This window comes from Quercus robur, chromosome 9, assembly GCF_932294415.1.
Source record: "Quercus robur chromosome 9, dhQueRobu3.1, whole genome shotgun sequence".
Taxonomy (NCBI): domain Eukaryota; kingdom Viridiplantae; phylum Streptophyta; class Magnoliopsida; order Fagales; family Fagaceae; genus Quercus; species Quercus robur.
Window position 1 is genome coordinate 44,286,061 of NC_065542.1, and position 25,607 is coordinate 44,311,667.

Genomic DNA, 25,607 nt, shown 5'->3' on the forward strand with positions numbered 1-25,607 from the left:
AAAATTTTCAAATTGACTCTATAAAAGCCCTTTTTAAATTTCAAATGGACGAAAGCGCACATCTCACAAACTTTAGAGAACAATAGGTTTTGTTTCTTTGTTTTTGTTTCTGAGAATCACTTTTGAGACAAAGTTGGTAGTTTAGCACAAAGTCACTACACTATCTCCAAAGATGTCTTCTACAAGGAAATTTTCTAGTCCTTTCAATAATGTCCAAAAACAAACAGATTAAACCTGAATTTTAAAACATTGTATACATTTTGTGTGTCTATAATGTAAGTTTACATTTCTAATATAATGTAAACTTATAAAAGTTGTCAAATGGACTCTATAAAAGCCCTTTTTTAATTTCATATCGACGAAAGCGCACATTTCACAAACTTTAGAGAACAATAGGTTTTGTTTTTTTGTTTTTGTTTTTGAGAATCACTTTTGAGACAAAGTTGGTAGTTTAGCGCAAAGTCATTACACTATCTCCAAAGATGCCTTCTTCAAGGAAATTTTCTAGTCCTTTCAATAACGTCCAAAAACAAACTGATTATACCTGAACTTAGAAACGTTGTATACATTTTGTGTGTCTACAATGTAAGTTTACGTTGTTAAAATAATGTAAACCAATAAAAATTTTCAAATGGACTCTATAAAAGCCCTTTTTAAATTTCAAATGGACGAAAGCGCACATCTCACAAACTTTAGAGAACAATAGGTTTTGTTTTTTTGTTTTTGTTTTTGAGAATCACTTTTGAGACAAAGTTGGTAGTTTAGCACAAAGTCACTACACTATCTCCAAAGATGTCTTCTACAAGGAAATTTTCTAGTCCTTTCAATAATGTCAAAAAACAAACAGATTAAACCTGAATTTTAAAACATTGTATACATTTTGTGTGTCTATAATTTAAGTTTACATTTCTAATATAATGTAAACTTATAAAAGTTGTGAAATGGACTCTATAAAAGCCCTTTTTAAATTTCATATGGACGAAAGCGCACATTTCACAAATTTTAGAGAACAATAGGTTTTGTTTTTTTGTTTTTGTTTTTGAGAATCACTTTTGAGACAAAGTTGGTAGTTTAGCGCAAAGTCACTGCACTATCTCCAAAGATGTCTTCTTCAAGAAAATTTTCTAGTGCTTTCAATAATGTCCAAAAACAAATAGATTAAACCTGAATTTTAAAATATTGTATACATTTTGTGTGTCTATTATGTAAGTTTACATTAAGTTTACTTTGCTAATGTAATGTAAACTTATAAAAGTTGTCAAATGGACTCTATAAAAACCCTTTTTAAATTTCAAATGGGTGAAAGCCCCCATTTCACAAACTTTAGAAAACAATAGGTTTTGTTTTTTTGTTTTTATTTTTTGAGAATCACTTTTGAGATGAAATTGGTAGTCTAGTGCAAAGCCACTCTACACTAATCTCCAAAGAAGCCTTCATCAACGAAATTTCCCAGTCCTCTCAACGATGTCCAAGACAAACAGACTAGACAGGAACGCAGAAATCATGCGATAAGAACACTTTAAATCTTTGTTTTTTTTAATTTGATAATTAAGAATACTTTATATCTGATAGTTGTAAACAGCACCTTCAAAGGCAAACAAGACGTTGAAACCAAAGCTGATTGATGAAAAACTACAGCACCACGTAACTTGGGAAGACAAGAACAAACTTAAAAAATAAAAGAACCTCACTTTCTGAGAGTAAAGAATAATAATTTATTAGTTATTTGGTTTCAACTTTCAAGTTTTAGCTTCAACGCATAGATATCTTATTCTTATATATTATTCTTCAAATCCTGCAAGGAATCTTAAAGCTTCCAAGTACCAAGATACTCATGAAGATACCTACCAGCAGAAATGCTTTTTCTCTTTTCCTTTTCTTCATTATTCTTTCCGAAACTAATTTCTTGGCCAAGACACAAAACACGACAATCCCAGTTAATGTGGGTGTCATTCTTAACGATGATACATGGAATGGGAAGATGGGTTTCAGTTGCATCAACATGTCCCTTGAAGACTTCTATGCCTCCAATAGTCACTACAGAACCAGGGTAGTTCTTAACTCAAGGGACTCCAAAAGTGATGTTGTTGGAGCAGTTGCTGCAGGTTATCTCTCTCTCTCTCTCTCTCTACCTTATTCTTCTTTGCTGTGAATTCATTCCAGACTGTAGTTAAGTCTCGTGGTAGATGATAAGTCTCGTTTTCTATTTCTTTATTCTATCATTCACTCTCCAATATTTTCCTCTTAGCCCTTCGAAATTGTAGCTATGGGCCGGGATTATCGGATTAAGTGATTAACAATACTATAAAAATCTGATTTTGAGCTCAATAAAATAAGTAGCGGATTAATGAATTTATTGTGATCGAATCATTGATTAAGTGTGCGTTTGATACCAACTTATTTAGCATTTTGTTAAAAATTTGTTAAAATATATTTGTGTTTTGAAAAGGTGAAAAAAATTATAGTTTTAAAAAACTATACATAATTGCTAAAAACTAAAAACTAACAAAATAAGTTGGACAAATAGACACTAAGCTATGAGTTAAGGACTTTGCATGACTTAAAAACTCAGAATTTTCAAGGCATATACCATTCATTAAATTTAGGCCAAAATACCATATTGTTTCCTAAAGTTTACTTCGTAAGCGATTTTCATCCCTCAAGTTTCAAATAATGGTCCCTGAATTTTAAAAAATGAGGGCTATTAATACTTTCATTGATTTCTGTTAGTTTTTTTTTTTTGAGAAGGAACTTCTGTTAGTTTCTTTGCCTATGTATCTAATGGAGCAATGATGTGGCAAAATTTTTGTTAAAAAATATTGGGGAAAAAAAACTTTCCCCTTTTATGTTTGGGATAGTTTTCAATTCTCCTCCTTATCTTTGAAACCAACCAATTTTCCCCCATTATGTTTTGGAAATGGGCAAATACCCCAAATCTGTTACACCTTTTTTTTTTTTTTTTTTTTTTTTTTTTTTTTTTTTTTTTTCCCAGTTAAATCCAATGAAACCTTTAAAAAGTTGAGAATTGCATTATTATTTTTTTGGATTGCATTTGTAATCATTTTGATTCCATTAGATTTAATTATAAAAGTATAGGATTGAGGGAATTTGCTCATTTTCCAAACATAAATGAGGAAATTAGTTGGTTTCAAAGATAAGAGGGAGAATTGTGAACTACCCCAAATATAAAGGGGGAAAAAAAAACTTTTTCCCCAACAAAATTACACATGTGATCTAGACCCAAACCCATTTCTTTTTTCCAAATTCAAACCCAAATCTAGAAAACATTCATACTTTCCCAAATTTAAACCCATACCCGTTTGAGAGAGAGACCATTGTTCTTCTCCAAAATGAACATTTTGTTTACTTATTTTTTAAAAAATGGTTAATTGATAGTGCTCATTTGAAACTTAAGGAAAATTAACACCCATTAAATAAACTTTAACTAGCTAAACTTTATTAATTAATAGTGTATTTTGGCCTAATAGTAATCTACCATTTAGAGTAAACAAGTGTGCATATGCTAAAATGAAAATCACAATACATACATGACTTTTATATATTGACCATATCAATAATATTCTCATTTACCTTAAATTAATCTTACATTAACACTATCCAAATTTCTCCACAACAAAACTTTCTCCTAAGAGTTATCTTCATGTTCATGCTCATTATTTAAACTTGTTTATGGTAAGAATGACGTCATAGCAAAAGAAGGAAGAGTCGTCACGGCTCAAACATACTCTTTGTTAGGGGGATAACATCTTGGGGAGCTTTCAATTGAGTAGTTAATATAACATATTAGGACACCACTAATATTTGAAAAGAAAGAAATATACCAATTTCAATGGCAGCATCGCTTTTGTCTTCTCCTAATTAATCTTATTTATTGGATAAATTTAAGAATTTATCAAAGGAAAAAAAAAAAAAAAAAAAAAACAACAACAACAACAATGCAAAAAAGGAAAGAAGTAGTTAATAATAGGCAATTAAAATTGAAGAATATATTACCTAAAAAATTTCGAAGACTATGAATGGGAATTGAAATTCTTAAAAGAAACTGGACAATTGTACATAGAGTCATGAAGCATGGGAAGAAGAAAAATTTCAAAAGTGATACTGAATTCAAGCCCATAAAGCCATTCAATGGCTTCAGAACAACAACTATTTCTCTCCCCCCACCTCAAACTCTCACCTTATTCTTCATCTATGCCGTAGAAGTTACCAATTGTCACTTTGATACTGCATTGTATGCAACCAAAAATGAAAATACACAATTCCTTGAAATTTTTAAATGTAAACGTGGTATAAATTTGTGTAGCCACGTGGTGTAATTAGAAGATGTTAATAAAAAGTTAAACATTTCGTTTATTATTATTATTATATATAGATATATGTGTGTGAAGGTGCACGCGCTTGCGTGTGCATGTGAGAGTGTCTGATGTTGAATGTGTGTGTTATAATTTGTTTATTTTCATTATAACATTATTTTTGTGAATTGTGATGTGTGTGAATATGTGCATGTATAGTATAAATATAATATAACTTTATATAATTTAATAATTAGGAAATATAAAGTGTTTGTTACATGTGTGTCCATTGTTATCATGTTATAATAACTTTTTGTTAAATAGTTAGTGATTAAAGAAAAAGAATAGTAAACTTAGTCATTGTTCAAACATTTGATTGGTTAAATAAACACTTAGACTGTAATAGAAAATTTAGTCATTGTTCAAACATTTGGTAGATTGTAATAGACACGGTAATATAATAGTTATTTTTATGATTTAGCTATTTAGTAGTTTAGTTATGTTTTTATTACAAGGAATAATCATTCTTTATGAATTGCTATTCTTTAAAATGAGGAATAACTATTCATTTTTAAAAGGGTTGTAATAACTATTTCTTAGTGAGTGCATTAATTCGTAAAATTAATATATTTCCAAATAAACAAACTTTCCACATGCACATAACAATTATGAAAATTAAAAATCATAAAAAGAAATAACTAAGTTCTCTTTCAAATTTTTTTTTAAAAAAAATTATTTCTTAGGAAATATAATTATATGAGTAAGATATTTCCTAAAATATATTTTAAGTTTGATTTAAAATGCTTTCATTCCGTTGTCTTCGGGGTTCTATTATTCTGCTATCACCAAACAAATGAATAGTAATAAGTATTACATTACAACATCTTGTATTCCTTGTAACACCTATTCCTATTCCTATGTAATTACCATTACAGTCTACCAAACGTGCCCTTAGTGTATTATCTATGTATTGATGAGTGTAGTTAATACAGTGCAAGTATGTTGAGTTTTGTCATTTAATTTAAAATAGCTTTATAAAAAAAATAGCAAATAGACAATAACGAATGCATAAAAATATAAATTTTAGACAAACTTAACAAAATAAAATGGTCACAGCCACCCACATTGACAATAGATAATGCAAACTGATAACAAACTATTATATATGTAATGATTTCAAAATATGAAAGCTAGTAGAAAGAAATTGTAAGACTTCATGTATTTGATTCTTTTTTTTTTTTGATAACTTGATATATTGAAGTCTTTTTTTATTAATTTTTTAAAAAAATTAAATTTCTTAATAATGCATCTGAAAAACATTCTTGGACCCACCATTGTTTGGACCCACCACTGATAGAACCTTTTCCTTCTCAATAATAATTTCCACATAGGACTTCTTGTGAAATTATTATAAAAAATAATGTTGTCTCTCTAGAATTTCTCTAAAGTTGAGAGAAAATCCAATTATATTAAATTAATTTATTAATTTTGGTGCAAGTATTTATCACTTATTACATATTAAAATGTGGCACCACTTTTAATAAGAACTATTTCTTTTTTAAATATAAGAATTCTATAGCATATTGAAATTGTAGGGACTGGCTTTGGTTCCTAAGCCCAAAAGATGAATGGGTTAAAGCCCAAGGAGTCCAATACAATGAATTTATAGAGAGTGGTCTTAAAAGCTAGATTTCAATGGATCAAACAACACGCACAGTGAATCAAAGATAGCAAGAAAGTAAAGGAAAACAAGTATTGTACTAAGAAAACCTTCCTCGGCTAAATTCGAGGAGAGTGGTCCTTATATATATCACTCTTAAACCTGGGTACAATTTCAGTTCTTGTTGCTATAGTGTTTTCTCTATAAATGTTTCGATGCATTAAATGTGGAGAAGACCCTTGAACAGTGTAGGATGTATTAAATGTGGAGGCAGCCACCATTTCCTCAGTCATGTCAGGGCTAATCCCCTTTCCATAGCTCCTTCTCAATGGTAGGACCTCCTTTGGCAACATGCCATTGACAGGGCCTTACTGTCTGAGGGTGTGATCTCCTCGGAATGGCATTGGCCTCCTCAGCTTTAGGTATGACACGTGGCAACACCACTTCGTCAAATTTCTACACTCCACAATAGCCCCTCAAAAGTCTGGTTTTTTCTCTCTCATCGGAGGAGGAAAGTGGGGTTTTGACCCTAGACAATTAATTCCACACGCTTCATTGAATTCCACACGTGAGAACGTCACTTCATGTGCCTCGTAACCGTTCTAGTGCTTCGAAGTCTGCAACGTCTTCATTAAATGCTCCAGACGACGCTTTGTTCCCCATGTCCTGCAGTGAGATGGAGATCCTACGGCTGGCATCTCTCCTCAAATTTTAGGCAGGATAACTCCCACTCAATTGCGCCTCCTGTATAAGGCGCCTGAGGGATTTATTTCCCCCACTTTCAAAATCTTTGCACTCTCAAGGCTTCTCAAATCCTCCATCTTTTAAGACTTCACAAACCTCAAACTTTCAAGAAGCTTCAAAAGTGACCCTTGTCTTTACTCCTCGGCCTTCTACTTTTTGTTTCTTCTTCACAAATACCTCCTTCACTTCTCTCTAGTCTGCTTTGATGGGTAGGTTCACTCATTTAGTTGACACCCTCGCATGTATGGAAGGGTTTAGGGCCTTGTACCACATTCCCCGGGGCGTTTCCCTACGATACTACTCTCCAGGCGAGTGGTTTACCCACAGAAGGGAAGGGGAGGTTGTCATTCTCATGATAGCCTTCGTAGAAGGGGGAATAAGGTTTCCCATAGGTAGCGTGACTAGGGACTATCTAATCACCCATAGGCTGTGCCCCCACCAATGTGCGCCTAACTTGTTTAGGGTCTTAGGTAGTGTAGATGCTCTCAATGAACAAATGAGGTTGAAGCTCACCTAGCACGACGTCGTCTGGATGTACGAGTGCCATCTGCTCGCAGGTTTGGGGTATTACCTTATGTCTAGGTCTTTTGTCGTTAGGCTCGTTTCGTGTCTCCCCAAATCCAACAAATGCATGAAAGACGAGTACCTAATCGCCTCCGGTGAATGGCATGACAATCTTCACTACCCAACCCAAGAGGGGGAACCAGGTGGGGTGCCCTAGGTTTGGGTCCTTTGACACAGGGCTCAGCTCTGTGGTCCGCCCTCTTTTCATTTTCTTTTTCTTTTTCTTTTTCTGGTTCCTTTACACTTTTGTTTTCTTCTGACTGGGGGTTCGTCTTTCTAATCGTGATTTTGCTTCTCAGCAGTTTTTGCAGATAAGAGACACGTGGCTCCCAACTTGAACTTTGTCAACGTCTCTGATCTTAACAAGGTGCTGAGGTCCGAGGTGTTCGTGAGCGAGGACAGACAGCTACGAGCCGTTTATCTCATCCTCGACTTCAAGCCTTTGTCTGAAAAATTTTAGGACGTGGGCAACGCGATCAAAGCGGGTGACCTCTGGTTAGCACGAATTGATGTCTCGGTGCTTGGATTCTTGGCCCGAGAAGACATTGTGCCCGTTGAGTTGCCCTCCAATCGCGCTCCCCTCGAAGTGGCAGTTCCGAAAGAAGAGATAGCTTCTTCGCGTTTGTCACTTGAGGTGGAGATAGGCCAGTTTCGTCTCGAGGAAGAGGGAAAGGAGCAAGAAGAGCCTGTGATTCAGGTCTCTGATTCGGAGGGCGAGCTTAATAGGCCCCCCATCCTTCGTTCCCCCAAGTTCATAATTGCCCGAGTGGACGACAGCTTCGAGGAGGAAGAAGAAATGGCCCTGAATAGGAAGAAAGGCCGAAAGAGCTCCTTGCGGAAAGGAATAAGGGGCCCCTTGTGGAAAAGAATAAGGGGCCGGCGCCCAAGGACACCTTAGGGTCCCAGCCTCTTCCTGCTCTCCCCTCCCCCTCCTCCTCCCATGGTAAACCCATTTGTCATTGCCAATCTGAAGAAGAAAAGGAAGGAGAAGGAGGTGGCCGAGAAAGGGGAGGTGGTCCCCCAAAAGGAGCCCAAGTAGCAGAAGATGGCCAAGGGCCAGGGGAGGGCCTCCTCAGTTGAAAGTAAGGAGGCCGAGCACTCTACTGACGTGGGCCTCTAAAATCCTGCATGGGGCCCTCGGCTGGAGCTAGGCGAGGCAGCCATTCCATGGAACTCCACCATCAGGGAGTTCCAGAAAGGGCACGCCCACTACCTGGCTGAGGCCTTAAAGCCTCTCCTTCTACCAAAGGACATGGCTGCGTTGAAGAATATGAGGCAACCAGACCTCTTTCTGTCCTTGAAGAGGGATCTGGCCTTGGTAAGTTCCTCGGCATGCCTTACTAATATCATGTCAGGTCATTTTTCTCTTATTTAATAACATACTCATCTGTCGTTTTTGTGCAGGCCATCCAAGAGGTGTTTACAGTCGAGGAATGGGTGAGGGTATTCCAAAATGAGATTAGGGTCGAGGCCAACCCCCGTGCTAGACCAACAAGGCCCTAGGCGTCGCTGAACAAAAGAAAAAGGAGCTCATGGCGAAGTTGACAATTGAGGAAAGGGAGCGAAGAGCACTGAGGCTGGCCTGAAGAATTCTTAGGACCAAGCTGAGGAGTAGCACAAAAGGCTTCACTATGCTGAAATAGAGTTGGCCAATGCCAGACAGCAGGTCTTGGAGCTGAAGGCAGATTTAGAGAAGGCCAAGTAGGTTGCTCGGACGGCCAAGGAAGCTGCAAGGGCTTCGGAGTAGGCATCCTATGACCGTGGGGTGCAGGAAACCGAGGTCCATTTGGCAGAGGAGTTGGCGGAGGCCTGTAGGGACTATTACCAAGAAGTGTGGGCAGAGGCGCTCAACCTGGCAGGTGTCCTTGCTGCTTCCGAGTGAAGGAAGGCTGAGAACATTTATTACCTTACAGACATCTATGAAGTTCCAACTGCAGTCCCTCCTCTCGCTGCCCTTACACCAACCTCCTCTGAGCAGCCCTTCATCACCTAGGCCTCTCTTCCTCCTACTGAGGTCTCCAAAGGACCTGACAAGGCTAGTGACCAAGGCTAGGGGGCTGAGGTGGCTAAAGGTAAAAGGGTTGGCCAGGGTGGTTCTTGGCCAGAGGACAAGGGTAAGGACAAGGAGGTCAAGCCCTTGCCAGAGGTCAAGGGTCCAGAAGCTACCCTCAAGCTCAAGGATGCCGCTCCCAAGGCCAAGAATGTTGTTCCCAAGGTAAAGGAGCCTAATCCCCAATCCAAGGAAGTTGATCCCAAGGCCACCAATCCTCCTGTCTCCCAGCCGGGAAGCAAAGATGACCCTTCTCCAACCAAGGCATAGCTTTAGGATCTTTTCCTTTTACTTATTGTTATTTTTTCCTTTTCTTTGTATATAATTTTCCTTTGTTATGGCAGTTTTCCATGTTTGAGATGTAACTCCTTTCTTAATCAATGAAAAGACATAGACTTTTGCTTTTGTGGGACTTTGTTTTTCTTGCAATATTTGTCTTTGGTTGGCTGTAGTTATTTTTTTGCTCCTTGCTGAGGCTTTAGATTAATGTTGCTTCTAAGGGTGAATACCCATACTTTAACAAAAGCTAATAGTAATGAATTTTTGCTAAGTCAAATGAATTAAACCCGTGTAAATAGTGAAAAGGATGACCATCACCTTGACTAAGATATATTCTGACCCCTTAAGTTAATAGTTAGTCATGCAATTAACAGTCCAACTATTGTCTTTCATGTGATTAGCAGTGTGGTTGGACAGCTTTACCTTATTCAGGGCATTTGGCACCTAGTAACTCAACTTTAAGAAACAAACTCTGTGTACCCCAGGTAAATAGTTCAAAGGATGAAGGGTACTTTTGGATTTACTCCTTAACCTCAAATGATAATGAAGCTCATGCCTATTCAAGGTACATAATCCAGGAAGGCCCTTATACTTATAATTTCACTTAGCACTTCATTCCATAGGGGGCTTGTATAAGTACAAGTGTTAATTTACCCAAGGTATGTGGTCCGAGGAGTCAGGCATGACCAATGTTCTGTTTAACACTTAAACAAATAATGGAGAGTATTAATTTACCCAAGGCATGTGGTTTGAGGAACCAGTCATAACCAAGGTTCTGTTTAACATTTAAATAAATAATGGGAAGTATTAATTTACCCAAGGTATATGGTCCAAAGGGCCAGACATGACCAAGATTTTGTTTAATACTTAGAGAAATTATGGGAAGTATTAATTTACCTAAGGTATGTGGTCCAAGGAGCAAGGTATGACCAAATTTCTGTTTAATACTTAGAGAAATAATGGGAAGTATTAATTTAACCAAGGTATGTGGTTCAAGGGGCCCAGGCATAACCAAGATTCTGTTTAATACTGAGAGAAATAATGGGAAGTTTTAATTTACCCAAGGTATGTGGTTCGAGGAGCCAGGCATGACTAAGATTTTGTTTAATATCCACTTTAAGTAACTAGGAATATTAATTTACCCAAGGTATGTGATCTGAGGAGCCAGACATGTCCAAGGTTCTATTTAATATTCCTACAGGTAATCAAGAATATTAATTTACCCGAGATATGTGGTCCGAGGAGCCAGACATAACCAAGGTTTCATTTAATATTCATACAGGTAATTGATGCAACACATAATGTCATAAATGGAAACATGGCAGAGTTACCTTTCACTAATAATAGTACCTTCGCAGGTTATTTACATTCCAAGGTCGCGGTACAACTTTTTCGTCCAAATCTTCTAGGAAGTACACACCTATGCTTGTCACCAAGGTGTATGACCCTTCCCAATTGGGCCCTAACTTCCCCCATGCTGGGTTTTTTGCAGTATCCACAACCTTTCTTAGTACCAAGTCCCCAGGGGCCAATGGCCTTAACTTTACACTTGAATCATACCCCTGTTTGAGCTTCTGCTGATAGTATGCTAATTGAACTATGGCACTTTCTCTCCGCTCCTCGACTAGATCTAGGCTCTTTTCTAGTAGGTGGTCGTTGTTGTCTGGAGCGAATAAGCTAGTCCTCAGCGTTGGGAATCCAGTCTCTAGAGGAGTCACAGCCTCGGCCCCGTAAGTCATTGAAAAGGGTGTCTCCCCCGTCGACCTACGAGGGGTAACCTGATATGTCCAGAGGACATGTAGAAGCTTATCCACCCATTTGGCCTTTGCATCATCCAATCTCTTTTTAAGTCCATTCACTATGACCTTATTGATAGCCTTGGCTTGCCCGTTCTCCTAGGGATAAGCTGGAGTGGAATATCTATTTATAATACTAATTCATAACAGTATCTTCTGAAAGCTTTGCTATCAAATTGAAGTTTGTTGTTTAAGATGAGGGTGTGAGGAATCCCAAACCCAGTGACAATGTTCTTCCACACAAACCTTTTGGCATCCACGTCCCTAATGTTCGCCAGCAACTCAGCTTCAATCCACTCAGTAAAGTAATCAATGCCGACCAAAAGCCATTGCTTATTTCCTGCTACTTTGGGGAAAGGCCCTAAAATGTCCAAGCCCCACTGAGCAAAAGGCTAGGGACTAGATAGAGGATTAAGAATGCCCCCTGGCTGGTGAATGTTGGAAGCGAATCTCTAACATTGGTAACACTTCTTCATGTACTCTTATACTTCTCTTTGCATATTGGCCCACCAATATCCCTAAGTAAGGGCTCGATGAGACAAGGATTCGCCTCCTATATGGCTCCTACAAATCCCTTCATGCAATTCTTCTAGGAGCACTGCTTCAGGATGGATGCACAACAAATATCGCCCTGAAAAAGAGCGCTTGTACAGCTTTCGGTCATCGGACAGCCAAAATTGAGGAGCCTTTCTTCACACTTTGTCAGCCTCCCCTTTCTCCTCGGGCAAGATGTCATCCTTAAGGAATAGGACAATAGGATCCATCTAACCAGGTCCCACCCTAAGTTGATGAATCAGGACCTTCTTCCTTTCCATCTCGATAAGGTTGCATAGATTCTCGACCAAGATGACCCGAGGTAAACTCTGCGTCGAGGAGGTTGCAAGAGTGGCAAGGGAATCAGCATGTGTATTTCTACTTCTAGGAATTTGGTGTAAGGAAAAATAGTCAAATCCTGATTGCAAGTGCCTAGCCTGGTTCAGATACTCTTGCATTCTCACATCTTTGGCTTCCAATTCTTCCTTTACTTGGCCTACAACCAACCTCGAATTTGAAAACATCTCCACTGCTCTTCCTTCCATTTTCTAAACCATAGTCATTACTACCAGCAAAGCCTCGTACTCAGCCTCATTGTTCGTGGCCGAGAAGCCCAGTCTTAAGGATTTCTCAATGATGATCCTTTCAGGAGATACTATAACCAGCCCCACTCCTGATCCCCTTTGGTTTGCTACGCCATCAACGTACACCTTCCAAGATAGAGGCTCCTACAAGGAGACCATCACAACTGATTTTCTATCCATACTCGGTCTTTCATCGTTTTCTTTAAATGAAGGCTCAACGAACTCAGCTACTAAATTGGCAAGGACCTGACCCTTTATAGAAGTGCGAGGCATGTATTTAATATCGAAGGCTCCTAGGATCGTTGCCCATTTTGCAACCCTCCTTGTGTAATCAACTTTCCAAAGCAGTGATCGGAAAGGGAGTTGGGTTAGAACCACAACAATATAAGCCTGGAAGTAATGTGGGAGCTTTCGCATAGCATGCACTACTGCCAAGATGACCCTCTCTAGTGGTAAGTAGCAAACCTCTACCTCATATAATGATTTGCTCACATAATAAACTGGTCTCTGCACCCCATTATCATCCCGCACCAGTACCAGACTCACCGCATGTGGGCTACAGCAATGTAAGTGAACAAAACCTTATCCTCCTCAGGTTTGGACAAAATAGGTGGTTGAGAAAGATATTCCTTCAATTGCTGGAAGGCCGAGGAACACTCCTCCGTCCATTTGAATCCCTTCCACTTATGCAACAACTGGAAGAAGGGCCTATACCTGTCCATTGACCAAGAAATGAATCGATTCAAAGTGACAGTCATTCTTGTCAACTTCTGGACCTCTTTGGGATTTCGAGGAGGCTGCAAGTCATTGATTGCTCTAATCTGATCTGGGTCAACTTCAATTCCGTGATGGGTAACCATATAACCCAGAAACTTGCCAAAGCCTACTCCAAAAGAACACTTAGCAGCATTGAGGTGCAATTTGTGTCTCCTCAGTGTCTCGAAAATATTTGTGAGATCATTTATGTGCTCAGACTCCACCTTACTCTTTACCACCATATCGTCTATGTAGACCTCAGTATTTTTGCCTAGTTGTGGTTCGAACATTCTGGTCATCATTCTCTGATAAATAGACCTCGCAATCTTCAGCCCAAAGGACATCACTTTGTAATGATAATTCCCTGTGGGCGTAACGAAAGAAGTCTTCTCCTGATCATTCAGAGCTAACGGTATCTGATGATATCCTTGGAAAGCGTCCAAGAAGCTCATCCAAGGGTGTCCCGCAGTCGCATCCACCAGCTAAACTATCTGAGGTAAGGGAAAAGGATCCTTTGGAAAAACCTTATTTAAATCTGTGAAGACCACACACACCCGCCATTTTCCACTTTTCGTCTTCACCACTACTGTGTTGGCCAACCACTCTAGGAAAAGCACCTCATTTATGTCCCCAGCCCACTTAAGTTTAAGTACTTCATCCTTGACAGCATCAGAATGTTCCTTAGATGAGCACCGAGGTGGTTGCCTTTTGGGGACGACAGATGGATTGACGTTTAAATGATGAAAAATGAAGTCCGGATCTACCCCAAGGGTTTCGTAGGCGCTCCATGCAAATACATCGATGTTTTTTCAAAGGAAATCTATCAGCTCTTCCTTCTCCCAAGGAGGCATCTGAACTCCGAACTGAAAGAATTTCTCCTCATCATCGCCAATGACAACTCTTTCCAATTGCTCGCATTTCAACCCTTCTTCCTCCACTTCCATGGATAGCACTGGCACCTTGGATTGCTATAAAGTTCGTCCTTATAGAAGCTGAGGACTCATCCCCGGTTTGATGTCTAATTGCGGCTACCATGTATTGTCTGGCCATGGATTGGCTCCTCACTAGGTCCTCAACCCAATTCACAGACAGATACTTCACTTTCAAGTGCAAGGTGGAAGGCATGACCCCCATGGCGTGAAGCCAAGGCCTTGCCATAATAGCCGTGTAAGGGAGATGCATCTACCATGATGAAGTTCACCTCCACGACCCCTATCCTTATCTAAACGAATAGTCGAATTTAGCCTTTTGGAAAGATAACCTTCCCATCAAACCCTATTAAAGGGGAATCATAGCAGTTTAGGTCTTTGGACCTCAGCTTCAGTCCCTTAAATAGGTCAGGGCTCTATGCTATTGCCCTGATCTATCAACACTCTCTTCACATCATACCCACCTATTCTAAGGGTAACCACCAGAGCATTATCATGTGGCTGCAAGGTCCCAACTTTGTCCTCATCGGAAAAGCTTAAAGCTGGTTGGACCCCCACTTTACTCCTCTTCGAATCAGGGGGCGAGTCTTCGATAGATGGCTGAGCTATAGACAGCACCCTGGATGGTCGAGAACTAGTCCTTCCTAGAGCAGCAAGAATGACATGAATTGTATCCAAAGGTGGTCTTGTAGAAGCGTCTCTCTGAGCTCTCGACCTCGCTTGACCACCTTACCTACTAGGCTGATACATGAATTGCTTCAACTTTCCAATTTTGACTAACTATTTTAAGTGACTCGATAACGTCCTGTAATCTTCAGTAGTGTGCCCCCGCTCCTGGTGGTATTGGCAGTGGAGACTTTGGTTGCACTTCGTGGGGTCTCCTCCTATCTTATTTGGCCATTGAAAGTATGACTCATGCTTAATTTTCTCTAGGATTTGGTGTACTAGCTCTCGAAACACTGTATTGACTACTTGAGTAGTAGTAGATCCTGAATGCCCCGCAAAATCTCTCCGAGGTTGGTTGTTATTGTACCTATCCGACTTGAAATCCCTTCTATCCTGAGGGACCACCTTAACTTTCCCCTTTCCCTATTGCTGGTCCTCCTCGACCTGCTTATACTAGTCAATGCGGTTCATGAGTCGATGCACACTCCTGATTGGTTTCCTGGTTAAAGATTTTCTCAGGTCGTGCTCGGCAGGCAAGCCGACCTTGAAAGTTCTTATAGCTACGTCATCAAAATCTCCATCTATCTCATTGAACATCTCCCAGTACCTATCAGAGTACGTTTTCAAGGTCTTCCCCTTCCGCATTGCCATGGACAACAAAGAGTCTAAAGGCCGAGGAACCCTATTGCAAGTCACAAAACGAGGTCCAAAGGTCGAGTAAGCTAAGGAGTTGATAAAGCCTTTTTTCAAGCCGTCAAACCACCTCATCACTACAGGCCCCAAACTGGATGGAAACACCTTGCACATTAGGTCCTCGCTTTTAGAATGTACAACCATTCTCTGGTTGAAGTGGCTCACATGCTTCACAGGATCCGTTCTTCCATTGTACATGGTGAATGTTGGCTGAGTAAAACGCCAGGGAAGCTTTTTTCTTTCAATCCTATGTGTAAACAATGATTTAGAGATTCGGTTAAGAGCCTTGCTCATAGCATCATTGCCCAGACCTTTGCGAGGTGGACTTTTACTCCTCCGTTTGTAATGATGGTCTTCATCGTACGAAAAAGACTCATTGGGAGGAGTCCTGGACCTAGGCCTGTAGCTACCATCTCCCTCATCATCGGAAGAAGGTTCAAAATCCGAGGGAGTCCTTCTTCATTGCTCGTGGCGTAGCCTCCTACGAAGACGGTTAATCTCCAATTGCAAGCTTTTGGTATTCTTCTAGTGAGAGATGTGACTCCTGCCTTAAGACTGACTCTTGCTAGTATGCGTGGTGTGCACACTAACCTCATGGTCCCTCCTCCGCTCAAGGTTGAGGAACTGATCTTGACGTTGGGAACCAATAGACTCCTCCTGTTCTTGCCCTAATCCTACCATGATTGGATGTTGAACTCACTAAAGCTCAAGCCTTCCCCATAGACGATGCCAATTGTAGGGCTTGGCTTTGGTTCCTAAACCCAAAAGATGAATGGGTTAAGGCCCATAGAGCCCAATACAATGAATTTGTAGAGAGTGGGCTAAAAATTTAGACTTCAATGGATTAAACAACACGCACAGTGAATCAAATATAGCAAGAAAATAAAGGAAAACAAGTTTTGTACTAAGAAAACCTTCCTTGGCTAAATCCGAGGAGAGTGGTCCTTATATATATATATATATATATCACTCTTAAACTTGAGTACAATTTCAGTTCTTGTTGCTACAGTGTTTTCTCTACAGATGTTTTGGTCCTCTCTCCCTGGAGGGTCTCTTACGTTATATAGCTCCCTTTAGATGATCTTGGCCCTTCATTTGTTAATCGTCTAGGCCACTACTTGAGTGCTTGTCCCATCAAACACCTTCCCAAACCCCTTGTGAGTTACGGCAGCCAGGGCAATATTGTTCAAGGGTCTTCTCCACATAAATGCAGCCAAGAGATTTCATAGGATGCATTAAATGTGGAGGCAACCACCATCCCCTCAGTCATGTCCGGGCTAACCCCCTTTCCGTAGCTCTTTCTCAATGGTAGGACCTCCTCTAGCAACATGCCATTGACGGGGCCTTATCGTCCGAGGGTGTGATCTCCTTGGAACGGCATTGGCCTCCTCGGGTTTAGGTATGACACGTGGCAACACCACTTCATCAAATTTCTACACCCCACAGAAATTTTAATTTAAAATTTTTTATTTAGACAACTAGACAAATCTTTATTTTTAAAAAAAATTAAAAAAAGACCCTTATCATTTGATAGAAAGAGTATTATTTTGAATTTGAATTGAGTTAGATAATTCAAGAATGAAATCTTTCTAAAACTATAATTAAAAAACATAAGTCATAATATAGGGAAAATTTAAACTTAAATTAAGAATATAATCAAGAATAAAATCTAAAAGGAAAAAATTGAACTCTCATTTTTTATTTTTCCAACGTCTCCATCAAGAATTAAAATATAATGATCAAAACCATAGTTTATAAAACTGACTCTAAAACATAACACAGATCAAAGTCATAAGATAGACATAATAAAAGAAAACCAAATAATACAACAACAAAAGCCAAACTATAATAGTCCAGAAACCAAAAAAAAAAAAAAAAAAAAAAAAGAAGACAAAAGACAAAATACTTTTTTTTTTTTTTGGATACCAATCAAAGGAAGCATTAGAACTTGAGTTTGCAAAATTGCTGGGTGCACCCAGCTGTGATGGATAGGCACTCTAGTTGCCAAGTCAGCTAAAGAGTAAACGTTACTAAGAATAGTCCTGGAAACAAAAAGAACTTTAAAAACAAGACCATGCTGCTGTAGGGCTAGGACATCGGCAACCATAGACTTTTCTTGCCAACTAGGTACACATTACATATTGTAGACTTGGACTATTCTTCTACTGCTACTCAAAACCAAAATCTTGTTAAACCCAAGACTCCTAGCTCGAATAGCTGCCTCCACAAGAGCTTCCTGAGCTGCATCAAAACCTGTTGCTGCTGCACTACTAGTACACCCCGTGAACATGGTCATTCCTTGAAGGTTAGTGGCTTCAAAAGCATAGGCACTCCTTTTTGATTTTTTCTCCTAGCTACAGAAATTTTGATGATTAAATCCCAAGGCCCTCCAATTCTTTGATTTGCTGAACAGTGATTCACAAGCTGCCTAATGTTGATTCTTGTCACAAGTTTGAGCAGTTAGTATTACTTCCATAGGATTGGGTGTCTTGCCTTCATGAACCACAAGGTTTCTGTGATTCCACATAGTCCAAAGGTAGGTGAAGATGGATTGAAGATAGTCCATCATATCTTTATTCATCTGCTTATATCTGATCAAGATGTTACCAACCCAGACTTGAACCAATGTACTGCTTAACTCAGATGTGTGGACAGCTAAAGGAGAACCATGCCAGCAGGCTCTAGCAAAGGTGCAATAGAGGAACAAATGGGAAGCAGATTCATCCTCTGCATTACACAGAGGACAAGTACTGGTAGTTGGGATTCCTCTATTTCTTAAGGTAAGGAAGGTAGGGAGGCCGTCATGCATTAAGTTTCCACACAAAATTGCCAATTTTTTGGAGGACTTTCACCTTCCATATGAGATTCCACACCTCAGAAGGGAATTGGTTTGGCCTGTGTTAAATTGGGGGGAGGGTGAGCAGACTCCTTAAGCAGCAAATTGTAGGCATTCTTGACTTTAAAATCCCCTGAGCTAGAATGTTTCCACAGAAGTCTATCCGCAACTGCACCTGTCTTAGAGATGGGAATTCTCATAATTTTAGGGCATTGAGGGAAAGGATAAATAGCTCTAACCAAGTCAGATTTCCAAGCACCAGAACCATGATCAATTAGATCAGCTGCAGTGCCTGTGGTTAGGCTTGGGTTTTGCAGGTTCTGTGAATGACATGGAAACCAATCAGGGTGGTTAAGAGGAATATCCGACCCTTTTCCAATCCACCATCTGCCTTCCCTAAGTTTTGGGTTATCCTGTTTGATGATATTCCTCCAAACTAGGAGTGGTGAGGTTTAGGTGAACAATTATGTATAGAGCACCTACGAAAATATTTGGCTTTGAAAGTTTTGGCAAGAAGGGACTAAGGGTTATGGCTTATTCTCCAAAATTGCTTTGCAAGCATGGCTTGGTTCATTAGACTTACTAATACAAATAAACTACTACCATATAGCTAAAGCTAAAGTTATGTTATATCAAATCTGAGATATCGATGGTACTATAGACAAGTAATTTGAGGCCAAATGTCCCTATTTTTTAAATGGGTTTCAATTTGTGCTAACTGTCATTTCATCTTATTTATACAATTTTGAATGTATGATACTTCTAACCTACATAAAATTATTTTAAGTCCATCTAAAATTACTTAATCTAAAAATATTTCTAACTCATTCTATTTAGATTCCATTTGAAATTACGTCCAATTTATTTAAAACCTAAATTTTCTTACAAAAACTTATTACTAGTTCAAATATAAATTTCAATTAAAAATTATATTATGTTTTAGAAGTTAATTTTTCATTTCTTATTTAAAAAATGAATGCATGAAATAAATTTATTGCATCACAATAACAAAAATTAAGTTAAGAAGTAAAATAATATATTTTTTCTCAATTAAAATACATAAGCATGAACAATTTGTACTTTCTACTAAGAATATTCTTACAAGGCTTTTTTAGGAATTAGGAGTTAGCAAAATATAATAATCACTATGTTTAGCTTATGTAAGAATTATAAAATACATCTAATTGCATATTTTAAAACGCACTATGCATATGCACCGTGTTATAAGTTAGTTAAGTATAATGGATAGTTACCAAATTTTATCTTTGAATTTAATTTCCTAATCACTTAGATTTTGATTGGATTTCTCTTTGTTTTTGAGTTACAGCCCTAGACCTGATTAAAACTGTGGAAGTGGAAGCCATTATTGGGCCACAAAATTCTATGGAAGCCAACTTCGTCATTGATCTTGGGAAGAAAGCCCAAGTGCCCATTATATCATTCTCAGCAACAAGTCCTTCTCTTACTTCCCTTCGCAGTCCATATTTTTTCAGAGTCGCTCAAAATGACTCATCTCAACTAAAAGCTATAAGTGCAATTATCCGAGCCTTCGGCTGGAGAGAAGTTGTGCCAATCTATATAGATAATGACTATGGGCAAAGTATAATACCTTTCTTGATTGATGCCTTGCAAGATGTTGATGCTCATATCTCCTATCGAAGTGTCATTCCTCCAATGGCCACAGATGAACAAATTGAACAAGAACTTTGTAAGTTGAAAACAATGCAAACTAGAGTCTTCATAGTGCACATGCCACCCAATCTTGGTTCTCAGCTTTTCACCAATGCAAAAGAGATAGGAATGATGAGTGAAGGCTATGTTTGGATCATGACCAGTGCTATCACCAATTCCATTCACCTGATAAAATCTTTAGTACTCCGTGACTCAATGCAAGGGGTATTGGGTGTAAAGACTGATATTTTAGAAACATCTGAGCTTGAAAATTTTACAATTCGATGGAAAAGGAAATTCCATCAAGACAACCCAACCATTTTGAATGTTGAATTAGATGTTATAGGTCTATGGGCATATGATGCTGCTTCAGCATTAGCAAGGGCAATTGAGAAGGCTTGGACTACAAATTTTGGCTTTGAAAAGACAACTACTTCAAGTAACTCAACTGATCTTGCAATCTCTCTAAATGGTCCCAAACTTAGCAAAGCATTATTGAGCACAAGATTTAATGGCCTTGCTGGAGAGTTTAGTCTCCATAATGGGCAACAACAATCATCGAATTTTCAGATAATTAATGTGAATGGTAATGGAGAAAGAGTGATTGCATTTTGGACTCCAGAAAATGGACTCATAAGGAAATTGAATTCTACCAACGAAAGCATGTATTCTACTTCCAAGGAAAATGTAGGACCCATTATATGGCCGGGTGATTCAAGGTGTGTCCCAAAAGGTTGGGAAATTCCACCAAACGGGAAGAAGTTGAGAATAGGAGTTCCTGTGAAGGATGCTTGTACTGAATTTGTTAAGGTGACACATGATCCTAGCACTAACACAAAACATGTCACAGGTTATAGCATAGACATCTTCAAAGCTGCAATGGAAACACTGCCATATGCTGTTAGCTACGAGTTCATTCCCTTTGCAAAGCCTAATGGGGACAGCGCTGGTACATATAATGATATGGTCTATCAAGTATATCTTGGGGTTAGTAACAAACTACATCTTACTACATTTTGAACTATATCTAATATAAGTACATACATACCACAAAAGACAAAGTTTGGCTCTAAACATATTTAGAGCCTTGTGCTTCAACCACTAATAGGAAGAGGACATTAAATCCTTATCATGTGCAATACACATGACTCACTTAACCCAATCAATCAAGTGATGTTATGTGCATTGCACGTGAAAGAACACAAGTAACTTATTGGAAGTTGGAGTTCAAGGCTTCAAATATGTTTTGAGCTAAACCATTTCCTACAATGAAAATACTCATGCTATTCAAGAAGAAATTAGCCAAAAAAAGGACTGATGATGATAGAAATTCATTTCATTTTATTCTGTGGGTGAATTTGTCACTAATAGACTGATTGCCCAAACATTCAAGGAGAACCTTTATTTTATATATATATATATATATATGTATGTATTCATTTAGATTTTGCTTTCTAATCTTGTTTTGTGCATGTGGAAAAGTGTGACTACCTCTATAGGTGAGGTAGAGTGAAAGAAACAAGTAGAAAATTTGCCGAGAGATATGAAATTTTTTGTACCATAGAAGAGAGAGGCGAAAATTCGCCTCACAAGAGAAAGGCAAAATCAAAAGGCAAACTCTATGTGCCCTCTGACTTGAAATTTTCATAGTTCGCTTGACACTTGGAAGGAGCGAAGTGTGTGAGGCAAAATTATGCAGAAAAAATTGCGGTTTTTCGCAGTTTTTTAGCCAAAAGTTGTAATAATTGATATGTAAATGTTTCTAATGACGGGAAATTGTTTCTAATTTTTTAATAATATTTATTTTTTATTTTACACAAAAACTTCACATATTTATCTTAGAAACAATAAAAATAGTGTGGGTCTTTTTCAAAAGTGTTAGACTTGGTTGTATTTTGAGAACAAATTTGTAGTAACTCATTAGCAACAGGTGTGGGGACACATATTGAGTAAGGAAAACGACTGTTTGTACCAGGTCTTGTTCTTTATTTACTTGTTTCATCTTTCCATTGTTATTCAGAAATTTCCCAACAAACCACGACCAAGATCACGATCCCTTTGAACTATTGGACTTTGATGTCGAGCATGTCCTTTTGTCAGTTAGAGAAAACTAACAAAATTTTCTCAATAGCTCCTCTCGAACGTACTTCTAGTTAACCGTTCTTCACGGGATTGCAATGACCTCATGAGTTCATCAAACGAAATTGTCCAAGTTCTTTCACTTTTCAATGGCCACGACACCATGTTCAAATTTTAGCTTCAAAGAGTAAGAATCCTCTCAATGATACAAACACCTCAGACATCTTCATTATTTCTCCTCATTTGATTTGTAACTACGTACCAAGACTCTTGTGAAATAGTTCGAAACTGACTCAGGCTCCTTCATGTGAAGAGCTTCAAACTCTCCTATTTGTGTTAGAAGGTGAGTCTTTTTCACTTTATTGATGTCTTTGTGAGAGGTTTGGAGAATCTCCCACACTTATTGCATTTGCCAATTTCTCATATATGGCATCATCTAGTAATGGATAAATGAGTAACGGCTTGTTAATCCTTCTGAGTTGGATTCAAAGTGGCTTCATTAATTTCCAGGCTCCATATATCCTTTCTCAACTATCTACCAAACATCTTATGATCCGAGTATTAAATTGCCAAAAGTGCATCCCATTCATTGCTATATTTTCCAGAAATATGGTGCTCTGATACCAATTTATTGGAATTTGAAGGCACACACAAGTACGTAGAGGGGATATGAGAAACACTTGACTACTCCAAATGTTTTAGAAACACTTAAGAACACAATATTTTTTTTTCTTACAACAAGTGAGAAGATTACATAGGTATAAACAATTATTTGTTACATGTATAACTCCTAATGCTATACATGAATATAATTAATTTCATACATGAATAATACTAAGTACATTTCTAGAAAGATATGTCCAATATATCTAGAAATCATGTTTATTCCCTACTATATCTAAACAATGGTGCTTAATTAGTACTGAGATTGACGGATATAAATATTTTACTTTGACAGAATTTTGATGCTGTGGTAGGAGATACAACTATTATTGCAAACAGGTCTAACTATGTCGACTTCACATTGCCATACACGGAATCTGGGGTAACAATGGTAGTGCCAATCAATGACAACAATAGGAAAAATGCATGGGTGTTCTTGAAGCCTTTAACTTGGGACCTTTGGATGACAAGTGGCTGTTTCTTTGTCTTCATTGGCTTTGTAGTTTGGGTTCTTGAACATCGAGTAAATGATGAATTCCGCGGGCCTCCATTGCATGAGATTGGAACAAGCTTGTGGTACTCCTTCTCAACCATGGTTTTTGCGCAAAGTGAGTTCCCTTCACCATTTTCAAATTTATTATAATACTAATGAATAGTTCAAATACTTGGGACAAGGACCATGCAAAATGCATCAACTACATATATTCACCTCTTGTAGGCTAATTACAGCTTTAGAAACTTCTTTCATAGAAACCAGAAAGTAAGGAATATCCATACTTCAAAAACAATCAAGTAGTAAACTATTTGTCCATCCTGCATGCCTATCTACAATGCCAAAAAATTGTCTGAAACTATAATATTACTGCCTAAGATTCCTTAAATTCTCTTTTATCATGCATAAAAACAAGTCAAACTAATAGGGATGATAGTGATAGTATAAATGTTACCATATAAATATTACAAATTGATATGTCATTAATCACAAAAGCGATTCAAATATTTATTTATTATGTTATTGAAGAGATAGTAATCACATTCAATGTCATGTTAGTTTGTAAGATTTTTATAATAAAGCGATAATAGTGTTAACATTTCCCATAGACTAATGGTATACTTGGATAATATCTCAATCTCATATTAACTTTTCATATATATGATGCAATTATGTTCTTTTCCAAAACCCATTTGAATATAATTTGTAGGGGAGGCATTGGTAAGCAACTTTGCTAGGTTTGTGATGATCATATGGGTTTTTGTGGTGCTCATTCTCACTCAAAGTTACACAGCGAGTTTGGCATCACTCTTAACAGTTCAACAGCTTCAACCAACTGTTACTGATGTCAACCAACTTATTAAGAGTGGGGCATATGTTGGCTACCATGAAGCTTCTTTTGTTTCGGGAATCCTAAAAGAAATGAATTTTGATGAAAATAAGCTGAAGGAATATAAATCTATGGAAGAATGTGATGAACTTTTATCAAAAGGAAGTGCAAATGGTGGTATAGCTGCTGCTTTTGGTAACACCCCTTGCATGAAGCTTTTTCAACGAAAATATTGCTCCAAATATACTATGGTTGGATCGATATATAAAACTGATGGGTTTGGCTTTGTAAGCTCTCTCTCTCTCTCTCTCTCTCTCTCTCTCTCTCTCTCTCTCTCTCTCTCTCTCTCATGTGTGCGTTTGTTTGTTTATGTGTGTAGTTGCTCATGTAGTTTTCTTTTATTTTAATGTGTCATAGGTCTTTCCAATAGGTTCCCCTCTAGTATCTGATGTTTCAAGAGCAATCTTAAATGTAACTGAAGGAGAGAAGATGAAAGAGATTGAAAAAAAATGGCTAGGGGAACAAACCAATTGTCCAGATTCTAACACCCAAGATTCTTCTGGTAGCCTCAGTTTTGCAAGCTTTTCTGGCCTGTTCCTCATTGCGGGGATTGCTTCCTTGTCTGCTCTCATCATATCTGTTTCTATGTTCCTTTACAAGGAGAGACAACAAATCTTGATTCGCTTTAATTCAGAAAGCTCAATATGGAGAAGAATTTATCATACCTTAAGAATCTTTGACAGAAGAGACCTCAGCTCGCATGCTTTTAGGAATAGTGCACCTCGAAATGGCAAAGACAGTGATCACGTTATTGGAACAACTGATGCCTCAACAAACACTAACTGCCCACAAAATTCATCAAGATTTTTAGTCCACACGAACTCCCACTTTTCTTTCTCAGAAGAATCCGGAATGCCTACTAGAGAATCTGGTGATCCCGATCCAAATGGTCAAGCATTTCAATTAGCACTAGCTATTGAGTTAAGTGACCACCCAAATCAAGAGAGTCCAAAAACCCCAGAAAGAGCCCTTGAAAACTGTTAATATACTTTCATTAAGTTTCCTAAATTAGCTCAAGTTTGTTCATACGTTTTGTTAAGTTTATTATGAAAATTACGTAAACACAATTTTTAGTTAAGAAACTTATGTTTCATGGGTCTAGTTACAGTTAGAAGAATTTGTTGTTTATGGGTTTCTCTTATTCTGTCCTAAGAACAACTCTAGTCTATAGTTCTTAACTTGGATAGGAAGGTGAGGATAATTTTGATTGTTGCTGGGTTGGATTTGATGTTGAGAAAGTCTTCTTTGTTTGGATACCCAGTAAATGTTGAAGATAAAAAAAAAAATAGTTTTCTTTAATTTAATTTGTTTATGATTTATGCGATTTTGAATTTTAAAGAATTTATTTTATTTCTTTAAAGTGATTTACGCTATTTATTTGATGTGGAATTGTAAACAACATATGTCA

The 25,607-nt window shown here is 38.0% G+C and overlaps 1 protein-coding gene across 1 annotated transcript; it reads left to right on the forward strand.

The window, feature by feature from the left end:
• Nucleotides 1–1,824: 1,824 nt before the first annotated feature.
• Nucleotides 1,825–25,572, forward strand: LOC126698592 (glutamate receptor 2.9-like). The gene is made up of 5 exons (XM_050395931.1): nucleotides 1,825–2,105; nucleotides 19,732–21,062; nucleotides 23,113–23,425; nucleotides 24,020–24,426; nucleotides 24,557–25,572. Exons 1-5 carry the CDS (start codon nucleotides 1,835–1,837, stop codon nucleotides 25,181–25,183), a joined length of 2,949 nt encoding a protein of 982 aa, XP_050251888.1. The 5' UTR covers nucleotides 1,825–1,834; the 3' UTR covers nucleotides 25,184–25,572.
• The last annotated feature ends 35 nt before the right edge of the window (nucleotides 25,573–25,607 follow it).